Source organism: Dermochelys coriacea, chromosome 21, assembly GCF_009764565.3.
Source record: "Dermochelys coriacea isolate rDerCor1 chromosome 21, rDerCor1.pri.v4, whole genome shotgun sequence".
NCBI classification, from domain to species: Eukaryota; Metazoa; Chordata; order Testudines; family Dermochelyidae; genus Dermochelys; species Dermochelys coriacea.
In genome coordinates, this window is record NC_050088.1 from 17,327,261 (window position 1) to 17,344,176 (window position 16,916).

At 43.6% G+C, this 16,916-nt stretch overlaps 1 protein-coding gene across 1 annotated transcript in view; it reads left to right on the plus strand.

Annotated features, from left to right (window-relative positions):
• Positions 1-16,916, plus strand: part of GNAI3 (G protein subunit alpha i3) — a 56,189-nt gene that overhangs the window by 38,052 nt on the left and 1,221 nt on the right. The window contains exons 5-8 of the mRNA XM_038380015.2: positions 10,714-10,842; positions 14,133-14,262; positions 14,846-14,999; positions 16,660-16,857. Of these exons, the coding sequence (XP_038235943.2) occupies positions 10,714-10,842; positions 14,133-14,262; positions 14,846-14,999; positions 16,660-16,829 (583 nt within the window). The 3' untranslated portion in view covers positions 16,830-16,857. The remainder of the gene's footprint in view (positions 1-10,713; positions 10,843-14,132; positions 14,263-14,845; positions 15,000-16,659; positions 16,858-16,916) is intronic.

Sequence of the window (16,916 nt, forward strand, 5' to 3'; positions counted from 1 at the left end):
GTATTAAAACCTCCTTATCCCTACTGGAAATGCCTCTCCTGATGCATCCCAAAACCGCATTAGCTTTTTTCACAGCCATATCACATTGGCAGCTCATAGTCATCCTATGATCAACCAATACTCCAAGGTCCTTTTCCTCTTCCGTTACTTCTAATTGATGCATCCCCAGCTTATAACTAAAATTCTTGTTAATCCCTAAATGCATAACCTTACACTTCACTATTAAATTTCATCCTATTACTATTACTCCAGTTTACAAGGTCATCCAGATCCTCCTGTATAATATCCCGATCCTTCTCTGAATTGGCAATACCTCCCAGCTTTGTATCATCTGCAAACTTTATTAGCACACTCCCACTTTTTGTGCCAAGGTCAGTAATAAAAAGATTGGTCCCAAAACCGATCCCTGAGGAACTCCACTGGTAACCTCCCTCGAGCCTGACAGTTCGCCTTTCAGTAGGACCTGTTGTAGTCTCCCCTTTAACCAATTCCTTATCCACCTTTTGATGTTCATATTGATCCCCATCTTTTCCAATTTAACTAATTCCCCATGTGGCATGGTATCAAACGCCTTACTGAAATCTAGGTAAATTAGATCCACTGCATTTCCTTTATCTAAAAAATCTGTTAATTTCTCAAGGAAGATTAGATTGGTTTGGCATGATCTACCTTTTTTAAAACCATGTTGTATTTTGTCCCATTTACCATTGACTTCAATGTCCTTCTTCAAAATTTTTTCCAGGACCTTGCATGCTACAGATGTCAAACTAACTGGCCTGTAGTTACCAGGATCACTTTCCTTTCTTAAAAATAGGAACTATATTAGCAAGTCTCCAATCATTTGGTACAACTCCTGAGTTTACAGATTCATTAAAAATTCTTGCTAATGGGCTTGCAATTTCAGGTGCCAATTCCTTTAATATTCTTGGATGAAGATTATCTGGGCCCCCCGATTTAGTCTCATTAAGCTGTTTCAGTTTTGCTTCTACCTCGGATATGGTAATATCTACCTCCGTATCCTCATTCCCATTTGTCATGCTACCATTATCCCTAAGATCCTCTTTAGCCTTATTAAAGACCAAGGCAAAGTATTTGTTTAGATATTGGGCCATGCCTAGATTATCCTTAACCTCCACTCCATCCTCTGTTTAGCGGCCCCACTTCTTTCTTAGTTTTCTTATTTATATGGCTATAGAACCTTTTACTGTTTATAATTCCCTTTGCAAGGTCCAACTCTACTCGACTTTTAGCCTGTCTCACTTTATCCCTACATGTTCTGACCTCAATAAGGTAGCTTTCCTTGCTGATCCCTCCCATCTTCCACTCCCTGTATGCTTTCTGCTTCTTCATAATCACCTCTCTAAGATGCTTGCTCATCCAGCTTGGTCTACAACTCCTTCCTATGAATTTTTTCCCCTTTCTTGGGATACAGGCTTCCGATAGCTTCTGCAGCTTTGATTTAAAGTAATCCCAGGCCTCCTCTACCTTTAGATCCATAAGTTCTTCAGTCCAATCCACTTCCCTAACTAATTTCCTTAATTTTTGAAAGTCAGCCCTTTTGAAATCAAAAACCCTAGTTGCAGATTTATTTTTGTTAATCCTTCTGTTCAGTTTGAACTGAATTAGCTCATGATCACTTGAACCAAGATTATCCCCTACAACCATTTCTTCTATGAGGTCCTCGCTACTCACCAAAATTAAATCTAAAATGGCATCCCCTCTAGTCAGTTCAGCAACAACTTGATGAAGGAATCCATCAGCTATCTCATTTAGGAAAATCTGAGCCCTATTACTAGCACTGGTCCTCCAGTCTATATCTGGGAAGTTATTCTCCCATGATCACACAGTTTCCATTAGTATTTACTTTATTAAAAACATTAAAAAGGGCTCTATCCATATCCAAATTAGATTCCGGAGGTCTATAACACAAGCACTATCGTAGGAGAGGCTCTGCTAGTTTTCTTCCCCAATGTAATTTTTGCCCAGACAGACTCTGTCTTATCCGTTGCATCGCTTCTTATTTCTTTACATTCTACCTCATCATTGATATACAATGCTACTCCACCACCTTTATTTCTCTTTCCTAAACAGCACATACCCTTCAATACCTGTAGTCCAGTCATGACTACTATTCCACCATGTTTCTGTTGTCCCTATAATATCTGGTTTCACTTCCTGCACCAGTAGCTCTAGTTCCTCCATTTTGTTACCTAGGCTCCTCGCATTGGTGTATAAACATAATTTTTGCTGTTTGGCCTCGCTCACATTTTGTACCCTATTAGGCACAGTCATTCTATAGCCAGTATAACCTATTAAACTAGTATCCACACTGCCCTCGCTCCTTATATACATTCTCCTACCCACGGCTGTATCCTTTCTTACTTCATCTTCTTCCCTCTCAATGCTAAAATCTGGCGTGGAGATTACCTGGACATCTCCCAACCATCTCCCCCAAATTCCTAGTTTAAAGCTCTCTTAATGAGTTGTGCCAGCCTCCATCCTAGAAGTCTATTTTCTTCCCTATTCAGATGAAGTCCATCCCGAGAGAACTGTCCTCTGTCCCTGAATGCCTCCCAGTGGCCATACATCCCAAAGCTCTCCTTATAGCACCACTGCCTAAGCCATCTGTTGACAGTCATAATCTTTTCACATCTTTGTTGCCCTTCTCTAGGAACAGGCAGGATCCCGCTAAAGATCACCTGAGCCTCTATTTCCTTAAGCGTTTTCCCCAGCCTAGCATAGTCTCCCTTAATACTTTCCAGTGAGAATCTAGCCGTATCATTTGTTCCCACATGAGGATCATTAGGGGATTCTTTCCCACTCCCTTTAGGATCCTTTTCAACTTCAGGTCTACGTCCCTTATCTTGGCACCTGGAAGACAGCACACCCTTCTATTCTCTGGATCAGCTCTAGTTACAGGCCTGCCTATTCTTCTCCATAAAGAGTCCCCGATCACATAGACCTGCCTTTTCCTGGTGACAGTGCCATTCTCCAGTCTCTCCCCTGTTCCCTCTGGCTGCAAGTTCTTTCCATTCCTATTTTCCCTTATAATCTTCAACCCATCCTGTATCCTCCTGGGGCTCATATTTGGTGTAGTCTCCCTTGACTCTTCCCCTTTTCCTATAGGACTAGCCTCTCTCCTCTTCTTCCTTGCCCTTCCACCTTCAGCGACTACCTGCTGAACTCCTTCATTTTCCAACTCTGCAAACCTGTTCCTAAGCTCTCTTTCTCCTTCACTAGCCCGTCTTTTCCTCTGCCTGGTTCTTTTAGTCACATGCTTCCATTGACCACTTTCCTCAACCAGTCTCCCCTCAAAATTCCCCAGCCCTGCTTCCATCCATGAGTCTGAGCTTTTCCCTTCAGATACCTCGTGTCTTTGCTCCCTCATCTGCTCAAACCCCTTCCTAAACTCAACTAGACTTTTCACCTGCATCTCCAGACCTTGGATCTTTTCCTCAGTCAGCTCTATCAGATGGCATCTCATGCAGATAAAACTCTTACTAGGTCCCCCCTCCAGGATCATGTACATACCACAGCTTCCATACATCCATCATCCTCATTGTGTCTTCCACTACAGGAGTCACTCCCACAGCTGCCTCTGTGTCCATCATAGCCTTCCCACCTAAGTCCTGTTAATCTGGGAAACAAGCCACACCAAAAAGACCACCCCCCACAGCAAAAACAAACCCCAAACAAGCACCACTATACAAACTCGCACTCAAACTCCCCTGTTTACAGCTCTGTTTGCTAGCTCCTGTGTCGCCGCAGCTTCTCTGGAAAGTGACTTGAGGTCTCCTCAGTATTAATGTAAGGATTAATATTTCCTGGAAACTAGACTCATAATTAAGCTACCAAATATGTATTGAACGACATTTAACTGTGAGGTCCTAAAACTAGTATTGGAAAATCCGTTTTCTTGCAGTTAATTTTAGTAATTTTCACCAGGTTTCTTCTGGTGGTCCACCAGCTGGGAAACAGTTTCAGGCAAAACGGTGGTTATGTATTTTAGCCCGGGCTGGCAGCCTCGATGCTTCCCATTATGAGAACCTGTTTTTGATTGCTTACAACTTTGCCAAACTTTAGCTGTTTGGGTTTAACTTTTCCATGCTGGATGTGTGGAATTTTTGGTGACCTTTTCTTTGGAAAGCTCTTGTCAGGGTTCCCTCCCCACTCTAAACTCTAGGGTACAGATGTGGGGACCCGCATGAAAGACCCCCTAAGTTTATTTCTACCAGCTTAGGTTAAACTTTCCCAAGGCACAAATTCTTTGCCCTTGGAGGGTATGCTGCCGCCACCACCACCAAGTGATTTAACAAAGAATCAGGGAATGGTCCACTTGGAGTTCCTATTCCCCCAAAATATCCCCCCCAAGCCCTTAGACCTCCTTTCCTTGGGAGGCTTGAGAATAATATCCTAACCAATTGGTTACAAAATGATCACAGCCCTAAAACCCTGGATGTTAGGACCAATAGAGAATCAGTTGGGTTCTTAAAAGAAGGATTTTATTTAAAAGTTAAAAATCACCTCTGTAAAATCAGGATGGAAAATAACTTTACAGGGTAAAAAACTATTCAAAAACACAGCAGAACTTCCTCTCGGCTTAGTTTCAAAGTTACAAAAAACAGGAATAAACCTCCCTCCAGCAAAGGAAAAGTTCACAAGCAGAACAAAAGATAATTTAACATGCCTTGCCTGGCTTTTAGTCTCAATTTTTGTAATACGAGAGACTTTTAGGATGGTTTATAGGAGGAGTTTTCTGACCTGATGCTTCTCTGCTTCCCAAGAGAACACACACAAACAAAACCTTCCCCCACCCAAGATTTGAAAGCATCTTCTTTTCCCCATTGGTCCTTTCGGTCAGGTGCCAACCAGGTTATTTGAGCTTCTTAACCCCTTACAGGTAAGGAGGAATTCTAGGCTACCCTTAGCTGTATGGTTATGACGGCTCTACTGCCCCCCTGCTTTTTGCAGGGACTTGAAACTTGGCAGGGCTCTGGCCTTTGTGTCAGGGATGTGGCTTTTGTCAGCCCTGTGAAAATCCATCAAAAATCCGCCGAATTATAAGCCTTTGAAAAATTGCAGTTTGCACATGCTCACTAGACTCCTTTTTAGCAGCCAAATTCCCTGAAGATTCTGTCCATGCTGAGTAGAAGTTTCCCTGCAGTTGCGGTTTTGGGCTGCTGGGGATCATGTTTTGGTCCTGTGAGCAGGAAGCCTGCCCCCCCCCCCATATTGACTTCCTCTTCAGGGTCAGCGTACCATAGAGGAAGCTGCCTGATTTAAAGGCTAGAGCTGGATTTGTTGGGGGTGGGATGGCAGGGAAGTAGCTTGGGACAAAGAGGTGGGGTGGATTTGGACTTGGAATTAGAGTGAAGGGAAAGACAGATGATAAAGGCAAGGGGACTAAGTCGGTATGTTGCGGTGGGGATGGGGAAGACACTGAGATTGAGTCGCCGAAAGGGGTGGTGATTAGAAGTGACTGGAACTGAGATGGCAGGGGAAGAAGTGTGTGGGTGGGTGGGTGTTGGGGGGGAAGGGGATGACACTGATCTGATGAGGAGGTTGCTAGGGGTCAACTGGGATTGTCCGGGCAAAGAGAGGGACAAGAAGCGGGGAGGGTGATGGCTACTTTGGGAGTAGACGAGAAGTCTGGGTAGGGAGATGCGGGAGGGGGGGCAGCCATATTGGCTGTGGAGCTGAGGTGTGGGGAGTAGTGGGATTGGCTGGGGTGGGGAAGAGAGAGAACTAGAGGACAGGGCCGGGATGGGGTGGGAGGAGAGGAAACTAGCTGAAGAGTCTGTGCCCACTGGAGCACACTCCCCTCTTGAGCCTAGATTGGAACCTAAGGTTCCTGAGTCTCACCATTCATCTGCTATCACTAAATATTTGGAAGCCCTCTAAATGGCAGCTTTCCATCCTTCTCTAGTGCTCGTCATCTTAGTGGATGACTATTTAGTCCCGCTATCAAGTGTCAGAAGTGGATCTAATGGTTCCAACCCCGCTGATGACCTCTTTGGGTGTCAGTATGATCCACATGATGGAATTTGTTTTCATTTAAAAAAAAAAAAACATAAGAAATTACACAGTAAAATTACAAGAAATGAATGCTAATGTTGCAAAGTTAATCACCCCAAAATTGGGAAATGCTGGAATTAAGATTACCTGTGCAAACTTAATCCAGTCTCATTGTGCATATGCATTATGGTGCAATCTAATTATGTGATCACATGCCATTATTATTTTCTACACTTCAACCTCATCCAGTTCACAGGATGAATCTGTCCAGCAAAAGGTGGGTGGTGTCTGTAATGCTCTCTGCTTCAGTGGTTGCAGAAGTTGGAAGATGTGTAGTGAATGAGGCAGGAGATTGCAGAAAGAGAGAGGATGGGCTCCTGGGTAAAGCAATCGAATGCTGCCCTGGGGAACTGGATTGTATCCCCCCTGTGCCAGAGTTCCTATGTGATGCTCTACAAATCACTTAACCCAGATTGTTCAGAGGTGGTTGCTAATTCCACGTTCCTATCTTTCCATTTGTGCTGTCGGGCTTCATGTACAATGGACTTTGTATTGTGTAAAGGTCCATTGAAGCAACAGCACCTGACCTGGTTGGGTGCAAGGCTGTTCACTGCCTCGGCTTCCCCTTGCTCATGCACCTGACCTTCCTAGGAAGGACTCGCCACCACATCCAAATCTTTCTTCAAACAGTTTTATTCTTCATATGTAAAATATAGGTGAAACAAAAGCAGATCCTCCACCCAGCTCCCAGGGGCTTTCCCCTGGTGCTGAAAGAACACGCCTTCCCTTCCTTCCCCCTGCTGCAGGGCCTACTTCAGGAACCCTTCCTTCCTCCTGCAGCTTCTCTCACCTGAGCTGTCACAGCCCTTTATAGGGATCTCCTGACCCCTTCCCAGCTGGGCCTGTTAGTTGAAGGGACATATTCAGTTTGACAAAACTAATTAAAATCTGCCCTTCCCTTCGTTGGGGATGCTGGAGGTCGTGTGCAGTTTGGTGCATCTATTTCTACCTTTACATAGCCACAACACCTCCCTAACTTCAAGCTAACCACAGCAGGGAAGGCACAACCTATTTCTGCATCCAGGGAATTCAGTCTCCTATCTCAATTCCTGGGTCACAAGAACTTTGTCATGGGGCTGTTTTCCCTGACTGCTATCTTCAGTTCAGGAAGGACTGGCTCCTGAGAACTGCATAGGAAGGGTTGAATGGATATTCTTTGGTTGTGAGTCAGAGGAGCTATAACTAGAGCAATAGCTAGGACTCCTGAGAAGGAGAACTTCTAGTCAGGCCCTAGAAGATATTGCACCTCCCTGGTTCTCGTTTCTTATCGGTGTTGGCCTTTTGGTACGGCCTTTCCAGAAAGCTTGTAGTTCAGTTGTCCCAAATACAGAACTATCTGAATACTGTCATGGGGATTTCATGCCTCTTATACCCTCTCCTCAGTGTGGAGTCAGAAGGCAGTCTTCTGTATTCTCTGCTTTTCCCTAGAGACGTTAGTGACCACAACTCCCTTAGCTCAAGTTGTGACTACTCTGTATCCTACAGCCTCTTCCATAATAAATGCTTTGTATGAATCTTTTAGAGCTTTTAGCTGTTTGGCCTAGTAACTGTTCTTCCCAGTAGTTAAAAAAATATGACTGCATTGTTAGGAAAATACCACCCTGGTGCTCATGTGAACATGTGGAGGAGGGAGAGCCTATTGTAGCCTCCAACTGAATCCTGTCCAACTCATTGATAACATTTGCCAAAATCTGCCTGTCTCCTGAGCAGCTCTGTGAGAAATCAATGTTCTGCTTTGTACTGCGAGGTTCCTCCTGAGTTTTGGATTCAGAGTAATCTGAAGCTGCCCAATTTTATTTGATTTCAAGTTGGAGGGGTAAATCTCTGGACATGCAAGCGTTGGGGAGCTGCCCCAGAACTACTGTGGGTTCTCCTGGGAAACCTCAATGGTCAGCCAAGTCCTGGGCTTAATTATGAAAATGTCACCCCCTCTGTAGCTGAAATCTTAATTTTAGGACTTCCACTTTTACAGGGGATAGTTGAAGCAAGAAAACAAGCTTCCTCCGCTAGAGAGGGTGTGGGGTAGGGAGCAAATGTTTGCGTCAAAAATAGTGGGAAAAAATTATCTAAGAAGGTGAGGGAAAGCTCTGGGTGCTCAGCCAGGAAGGGAACATTATTAAACCAGGTAGGATATAGGAAGACTCTCATATTAGGATAAACACATCTGTTCTTTGAATGGTAGATAAATTTGTCTCGTCTTAGTTTGTCTTAACTTTTATCTACATAGAAGTGGGAAAACTGGATTATTAATATTAAGTCTCCTAGTGTGGTCTCTGCATCATTCTCTTGTCCCCCACTTTCTCTTGCATTCTACTTTTTTTCAGGCTGACAGCTTTTACATGGTCGTGTTATACAGAAGCTGTGCACACACAGATCTAGTAGCAGATTGTAACTGACTAGGATTCTGCAGCTTCCCTATGTAGAAAGCACTTTTTTGCAGGACAATGCTGTATGGGTGTGGCTGCAGCCACTTCCCACACAGAGCAAACCACATCTGTCAAGTCATGACAGATAAGGAAGTGTGATGAGGGAGCTTTTGTCGCAGATCCACAAGGCTTACGTGCATGCGTATGGGGGAAAACTGAAGAGCGAAGGCTTACTTCCTGGTGTCAGAAGGTTCCTTTTGATGCTGCCAGTGTTCTGATCATTTTAAAATGCATTTCTTCTGACTAGGGAGGGTCAGATGATTACTGGCCTGTAGCATTGTTCATTTCCACCTTTTCGAATGACTTGGTTAAGATCTTTCATGGACTCGTAATATATTATTTTGTAGATTTTTCTCTCCAATCAATTGGGCCAGGTTTGTTTGATCATTGTAAGAGTCACACTCCAAACACTAATGGAAACCAGGTGCTTACCGGACTAAAGTAGCTTTGTGTTGTAAGCATATGGGTGGGATTTCTCAATTCATTTGGTAGTAGATATTGAAGTTATTTATCTTCTCCATCTGCTGTAGAAAGAGCTGATGAGAGAACTGAACCAGTTTTGCTTTCAATAGGTCTTGTGCTGAAACCTGACAATGTAGTGAGTAGATTACAAATGTGCTAATGGAGGAAGCAGGGAATCTGTTTAATTCACTAGTTAGTCACATGCTTGTTATCAAAGCCAAGCTGTTACAGTGCCAGCTCTTGAGGTAGCACTTGCATTCTTCTACCAACAGGACACAGCTTGTTTAGAGTTTAATACTTACTGCCAGTGCTGTTACTTAATTCATTTGGCTTTTCTGTCTGGTTTGTGTAGCTGCTTTTCCATTAGTGCTTTGTTGCTAAATTAGCTATGTTCTGGTGTCTGACTAGAGCAGTTACATTTTCCTGTGGTGTTAGGCTAATCAGGACTAGAAATTCCAAGGATCTTTATTTCCTAACAGAAATATACTTTTATCACAAGACTAGTAAAGGTAACATTACCTACACCAAATGCAGTTATATAGTTTTTCTAAAAACTCATTAAAAATATGCCAGGGCACAGAATAGGGTATCTTGTAGACAGCTGAGAAGTTTACTCTTTGAATTAGTTAGCAACTTGTCTGTTATGCTAGTGAGTGGAAAGGACTATAGAACCAACCCATGACAAATTATCCATTGGAAGAAGGAGGGAGGGCCTAGCCAGAAAATGTCGTCTAAGAGTCAGATAACTGGCAGGGCTAGAAGTGGGGGCAAAGGCTAAAGCCTGCCAGTTCGAAACCCACAGTTGTTATAGATTACTCTCAGGTTGCCAAAGATAGAGGAGCTTGTGGTTAACACCAGCTCTAAAATGGATGAAAGGCAGGAGCATGATTTGTGGGTCCAGACTAGAAGAGATGCACCCATTACATGCCTTGAAGCTCTAAAGGGGATGTTTGTATGAAGCTGGGAGTTGAAGGTGATCTCAGTGGATACGCTGCTGCAGAGTGGCTGTGATGCTGCAGAGAGGAAAGGATTCCTCCCAGCAGCCTCTGGGGAGCTTAGGTGCATAGCCCATATGGGCGGGGTGCTGGAGTGAAGAATTGGGCCTTGGGCAGTTCAGAATTCTGGTCTCGGAGGGCCTGGAGGCACAGGGAGGCAGCAATGTATCAGGTCACATGACAAGTATTTTTGCCCATAAAGCTAGAGATTGAGTTTGTTCTCCAGATTTTGGTGGGTAAGGGTTCCCAAGTTGTCAGGGAAAGATTCCTGCTTGCTTTTGCCTGAGTGGATGGCTGGATTTGTCATGCTTTGGACAGGGCTATGAACGTGGCTTACTGTTCTGTCCCTTTCTGCCTTTTACCCTTTACAATGAGCAGAAACCTGGGCTTTATTCACTTCTCTTCTGGTATGTTAGTGTTTAGTCTTTGGAGGCCTCCAGGTGAATTTCTTTAACAAAAGGTATTAATGACAGAGGGAATTCTATGATCGTTTTTCTGCTGTCTTCCACGCTCTTATTCTATAGCCCAGCTTGAGTTTGACTAGCTGAGCACCATCTGTTACTGACTGACTGCTCTGTTAGGCTGGATAGTACATGGCTATAGGAAACCCTAGAATACAGGTGTATGTTTGGAGGTCTGGGCTGTGCTAACAGAACTAATGCACTTCCACATGACTTTCTTCTGTGGTTTAGAAAAGATTCATAGCAAGGAAGCAGACTAAAAAAAGCATGTCTTGGATTGTCTCTTTGGTTTAGTTACCTAAACGACTTGGATAGAATATCCCAGCAGACCTACATTCCAACTCAGCAAGATGTTCTGCGGACCAGAGTGAAGACTACAGGCATTGTGGAAACTCACTTCACCTTCAAGGACCTGTACTTCAAGTGAGTATGGTGCAGGCTGCTGCAGGATGTCATTCCTCCCTGCAGATTGCACTGTTTTCTTCTACTGAGTGCTGTGATGGTTGGTATCCAGTTTTCCCTCATGCATACATTGTGGAGCCTTGTTCTTATTCAGCACTTTCAAGTAAATTGTGACTATACTCCCTTGTCATTAATTACTCTGTTCTTACTGGAATTGCTCACTTGGGGTACCTCTGACTTTTTTATTTACGTTCTTTTGTTCTTTTCAGCTGCTTTTCTGTTGGAATCACAAACACAGGTACTGAATGCTTGTTTACAGGATCAAAAACTACTAAAAGGACACTGGCTACTGGTTTTAGTTTGCATTTAATCCCTTCATTTGATAAGTGCCCTTCCCTATAGCTTTGGTCTCCTGTCATTTGCAATGCATTGTTTTCCTGTGTTTTTAAGGGAGCTGAAGTTAATTTGGCTCCTACTGGCCTGCATGGCATTGTTAGTAAAACTTGACATATTATCGTGCTGACTAACTCTGCTGCAAAGCAGCAGGGGGCATAGAATAGAATATCAGGGTTGGAAGGGACTTCAGGAGGTCATCTAGTCCAACCCCCTGCTCAAAGCAGGACCAACACCAACTAAATCGTCCCAGCCAGGGCTTTGTCAAGCCTGACCTTGAAAACCCCTAAGGAAGGAGATTCCACCACCTCCTAGGTAACCCATTCCAGTGCTTCACCACCCTCCTAGTGAAATAGTGTTTCCTAACAGCCAACCTAAACCTCCCCCATTGCAACTTGAGACCATTACTCCTTGTTCTGTCATCTGGTACCACTGAGAACAGTCTAGATCCAGCCTCTTTGGAACCCCCTTTCAGGTAGTTGAAAGCAGCTATCAAATCCCACCTCATTCTTTCCTTCTGGAGACTAAATAATCCCAGTTCCCTCTGCCTCTCCTCATAAATCATGTGCTCCAGCCCCCTAGCATGCATAAGTGTGGCAAAAATGACTGCCTTTATTGTGCAAGAGTCCAGGGGTTGGGACTTGCCCTCTAGTATAATAAAAGTAAAACCCTTTGAAGGGATACAGATACTGAGCCTAACCTTGACAGTGTCCCTTTAAGTATGATAAATCAGAGTTCCCTCTTTATCCTCCATACAAGCTGTTGTACGGGGGGAAAGGTAGGATTAGCACAGGCTTCCCCAGCTTCCTGCTTACTCTTCTAGCTAACCCTTGCTTTGGACTCAGTGTGTTCACTGACACATGAGCTAGAATCCTGTGTGGTGGACATTAGTGCTGTTTAACATTGTCATAGGAAGCTGCTGTGTTTGTATTATGGGCCAGGTTCTCTTCCCTGTCAGGAATGCTGTTAAGTTTTAGTTACATAAGGTCTTTAAATAAGCATCAATTTGCCAGCTATGATTTTGATCCTTTTGTGTAACCAGGTTTGAAAGGGACATAGTAAAAATCTAAACATTTTATATGAAATCTGACTCATTGCACACTTCTTGAGGATACAGTGGCAGCTTGTCTTCTGAGCTGTGTAACCTGTGACTTGTGAACAGAAAATGCTTGTGTAGTTTGCATCAGAGCTATTTTTATGGCTATTGGTGAGCGCAGGGGAACCTTGTCTTCCATCACTGTGTACTGGAATTAACTTTGCTGTGCTGTGCAGCGCTCTTTTAAAAACTTCTGGTTTCTGACTCCTGGGACGCTGAGCTTAATGCAGCAGATGCATTTATTTTAACCCTCCCTGTGAATAGGGAAGATAGGAAAAGTTTCCAGCTATCTGCTGTGCAACAGATAACAGACATTGTCTAAGGCACTGCAACCCTTTTCCAACCTCCTGTGGGGGCCTACAAGCATGACTGTATCCCTCTCTGTATTCATGTGAATGGGATATAGAAGTGAGAGTAGATACGTGATGAGGGTAGAAGGGCCCAGCCAAGATTTGGCAAAGAGGCGATTTTAGATCATGTGGGTTTGGGTAAAGATAGGTGTTATTGCTAATAGTTTTTTTTTTTTTTTTTTAATTAGATCTTTAAGGCTGAGCATTCATACCTCCCTTTAGGAGACTGGCTTATACAGGGCTAACAGGGCATCCATAGAAACTGAGACACAAGGCATCTCGTTTCAAAGGGATGGGCCTGCTTCGGGAAATGCTTAAATAGATTTTAAACACAAAGCAGCAGTCTTCTCTCTTGCAACCTAATGTATCTTCCTTTCATACTGCAATGAAGTCACAATGTTGAATCTGGCACTGCACTTCCCTACTGGGCTGAGATGTTCTAAAGGCATGACTGTGAATTCAGGATCAGCTTGGAGAAGTGGGGTTGAGAGGCACTGTTCTTTTTTTCAGATATCTTTGCAATAACAGCAAAGATAATGGAGAGCTTTACAAACTAAACCTGTATATTTATACAAAATTCCCTCTTTCCTAGTGTGGCCCATTGGGACAGCGTGTTTTGAATAAAAGCATGGAGCCACAATTCTGGCTCTTTTGATCAGTCATTAAATTGTGTTCCTTTTGGCACACACTGAATAGTTCCTCTCTTTGTCTGACTGCCTGTTTGCTCTGATTGTCAACTTGGATTTTGGTTTTGTACCTCTTGGATATTGACTTGTATCTGACCCGATTTAATTAATGATTGCGGTCAGTTTGAAACCAGCAGGGAATACAGTCTCTCTTCAGAGTGCATTGTAACTTTCCAATAAACTTCCATATCTTTGTTTTATAGTCAGAAATCTTCCAGCAAAATGTAGGAATTTTTTACCCCAAACCTTCAAACCCCTGTAGCTCATTAATTATATATTAAACTGCTGCAACACCCAACTTCTTAAAAGTTCCATCAGCATCCCAGTAGGTCCAGGTCATGTTACCTCAGAGAACCAAGCACAGGTAATTGGAAGAACTGACCTATGCAGAGTGGGTGCTTTGCATCCAGTGAAGCCAATGGGTTACTGCTGCTGGGAATGTGAGATAACAAATAAGGAAGAGTGCCACGGTGAAGCAGCAGGCTCTATTCTTTCCATTCAAGATACTGTTGCAAACAAACCCTTGAGGGTTATTTCCAACTGGGAGGCATAGAATCTTCATATTTTAAATTAAAACTGGAGTTTTAATTAGAAAAAATAATTAAGATCCCCTAAATTGGAGGATTTGAGTTTCTGGCCTTATTGATGGAAAGGCTTTGTGTATCTCTGAATTTCCCTTGCACTTTCAGCAAGCAGATTGCTTTGAAAAGTTTTTCTTCTCCATTCCTGTGAGTAGGAAGGTGAGTGCTGCATGACATCTGAGCCACTTTCCCTTCACCCTTCCAGGATGTTCGATGTTGGTGGCCAGCGATCAGAACGAAAGAAATGGATCCACTGCTTTGAAGGCGTGACAGCAATCATATTTTGTGTAGCCCTCAGTGATTATGACCTTGTCCTTGCAGAAGATGAAGAAATGGTATGTCACTGTTGCTAACACCTGGCTGCAGTCAGGGGATTGAGTTGGAAGTTAGCTTCAAGCTGCCCTACAGACTTTGTATCCAGGTTTTATGGGACTCTAACCATAACTTGTTCTGTGCTAGTACTAACTGTGTTTGAGATGGTGATAGAAAGCAATATTTCCCCTAAGTCATCTGGCAATAGCACTGTGCAGGAAATGGGCTTCTCAAGAGCAGCCTCTAGCCTATTCCTCTACAAGAGCACATAATAACAAACACTGCAGAAAGTGACAACCACAACAAATACATGCTTTCTTCGGAACCCATGCCTCCCTGACAATCTGAGAGATTATGGGGTGGGGAAATGCTGAGGAAAATTAAGACATGGGGAGTTTCAGTCTTTCCTGGACAGACCTCTGATCAGGGTCAAGCATGGTGCAGAATTACCTGACCTCTGACGCAACACCACTAACATTTGTGTGGTTGCGCAGCAGTGACACTTCACATTTTGAACACTAGTAGCTTTGTTCTAAAGCTCAAAGAAAAAACCCTCCTCCAAATTTACCCCTGGAATGATGCATTGTTCTTTTAATTACTTTTCAGAACCGAATGCATGAGAGTATGAAACTGTTTGACAGCATTTGTAACAACAAATGGTTTACAGACACATCAATCATTCTCTTCCTGAACAAGAAAGACCTGTTTGAGGAAAAGATTAAGAGGAGCCCATTAACAATCTGCTACCCAGAGTACACAGGTGAGCTGGGCTAATGGAGATAAATACAGGTGAGGGAGAGGAATTATTTAAGCTCAGCACCAATGTGGACCCAAGAACAAATGGGTATAAACTGGCCACCAGGAAGTTTAGACTTGAAATTAGACCAAGGTTTCTAACAGTCAGAGGAGTGAAGTTTTGGAGTAGCCTTCCAAGGGAAGCGGTGGGGGCAAAAGATCTATCTGGCTTTAAGATTCTACTCGATAAGTTTATGGAGGAGATGGTATGATGGGATAATGTGATTTTGGTAATTAATTGATCTTTAAATATTCATGGTAAATAAGCCTAATCCCCCGAGATGGGATATTGGATGGATGGGATCTGAGTTACTACAGAAAATTCTTTCCTGAGTATCTGGCTGGTGAATCTTGCCATATTTGGGGTCAGGAAGGAATTTTCCTCCAGGGCAGATTGGAAGAGGCCCTGGAGGTTTTCGCCTTCCTCTGTAGCATGGGGCACGGGTCGCTTGAGGGAGGATTCTCTGCTCCTTGAAGTCTTTAAACCATGATTTGAGGACTTCAATAGCTCAGACATAGGTGAGGTTTTTCATAGGAGTGGGTGGGTGAGATTCTGTGGCCTGTGTTGTGCAGGAGGTCGGACTAGATCAGAATGGTCCCTTCTGACCTTAGTATCTATCTTTAAGAACAAATGAAGAATTAGCATGAAGGTGCCACCCAGAGCCAGGCAGATAAAACTCTCAGGAAATCCAAGTTCACTTGAGCCTGTCTTTTTCTCATCATTCCTGTCGTCTGGACTTCATACACGGGCAAGGGGAGGGCTCTGTCTTGTGCTGGGACAGTACATGTCTAATGATTTAAAGGTGGTCAGAAGGGCTATCCCACCTGGGGCATGATCAGCACTGGTTCTCTCTTCTCAAAGCTTTGACTCCATGTGGAACCCTTGTCCACGTTTTCATATGACTTGGAGTATGGATAGAACAGATGTCTGGTCTGTTCATGTGCTCCTCAAAGCTGGGTCCCGATGCATCTCACTGGTGGTGTAAGGACAACTGTGTTTCAGCTCAATGGAAATTCCTTTTATAGTGTCTCCAGAATGTGAGTGAATGCTAAAGCACTCATTTGCCCTAGCAACGAAAGTCCCCATTTCCTCCACTAGAGTACCCTTTGCAGCCACCTCCCTGTTCCAGATGGTGTGCAGGCAGGTCATTCTCCTGAATCTATCCCTCTATGCCTAGTCTTTTAAAGGTCAGACCCACATCTGCCCTCTAGTGTGATCCTCTTGGGGTTATGTCTAGTCATAGCCCAAATGATGGGGCCTCCATTCATGCCTGTCCATGTTTCATCCCCTACTTCGATTGCATCCAGTGAATTGAGCTGTAGCTCACGGAAGCTTATGCTCAAATAAATTTGTTAGTCTCTAAGGTGCCACAAGTCCTCCTTTTCTTTTTGCGAATACAGACTAACACGGCTGCTACTCTGAAACCTACTTCGATTTAGTAGTTTAATCTAGTGGGTGAAGCTGTACTGGTATTAAGTACTAGTGACCATTGTACCGAAGGGGCTAATGGTAAGATTGTAGCTTGCTAAAGCATATGGTTGCAAGAAGCTTAACTTCTGCTTGAAAGATTTGAATCAAGCTCTTCTGCGAGCTGCTGGGTAAAGTCAGGTGTCCTATTTTCCAGGCTCTAATACATACGAGGAGGCAGCTGCATACATTCAGTGTCAGTTTGAAGATCTGAACCGAAGAAAAGACACCAAGGAGATCTACCCCCACTTCACCTGTGCCACTGACACAAAGAACGTGCAGTTTGTGTTTGATGCCGTTACAGATGTTATCATTAAAAACACCTGAAGGAATGTGGACTCTATTAAGGAGGAAGGTAACAGTGAGCTATCTAACTGCTCTGACTTCTAGTAATATTTTACACTGACAACTCAA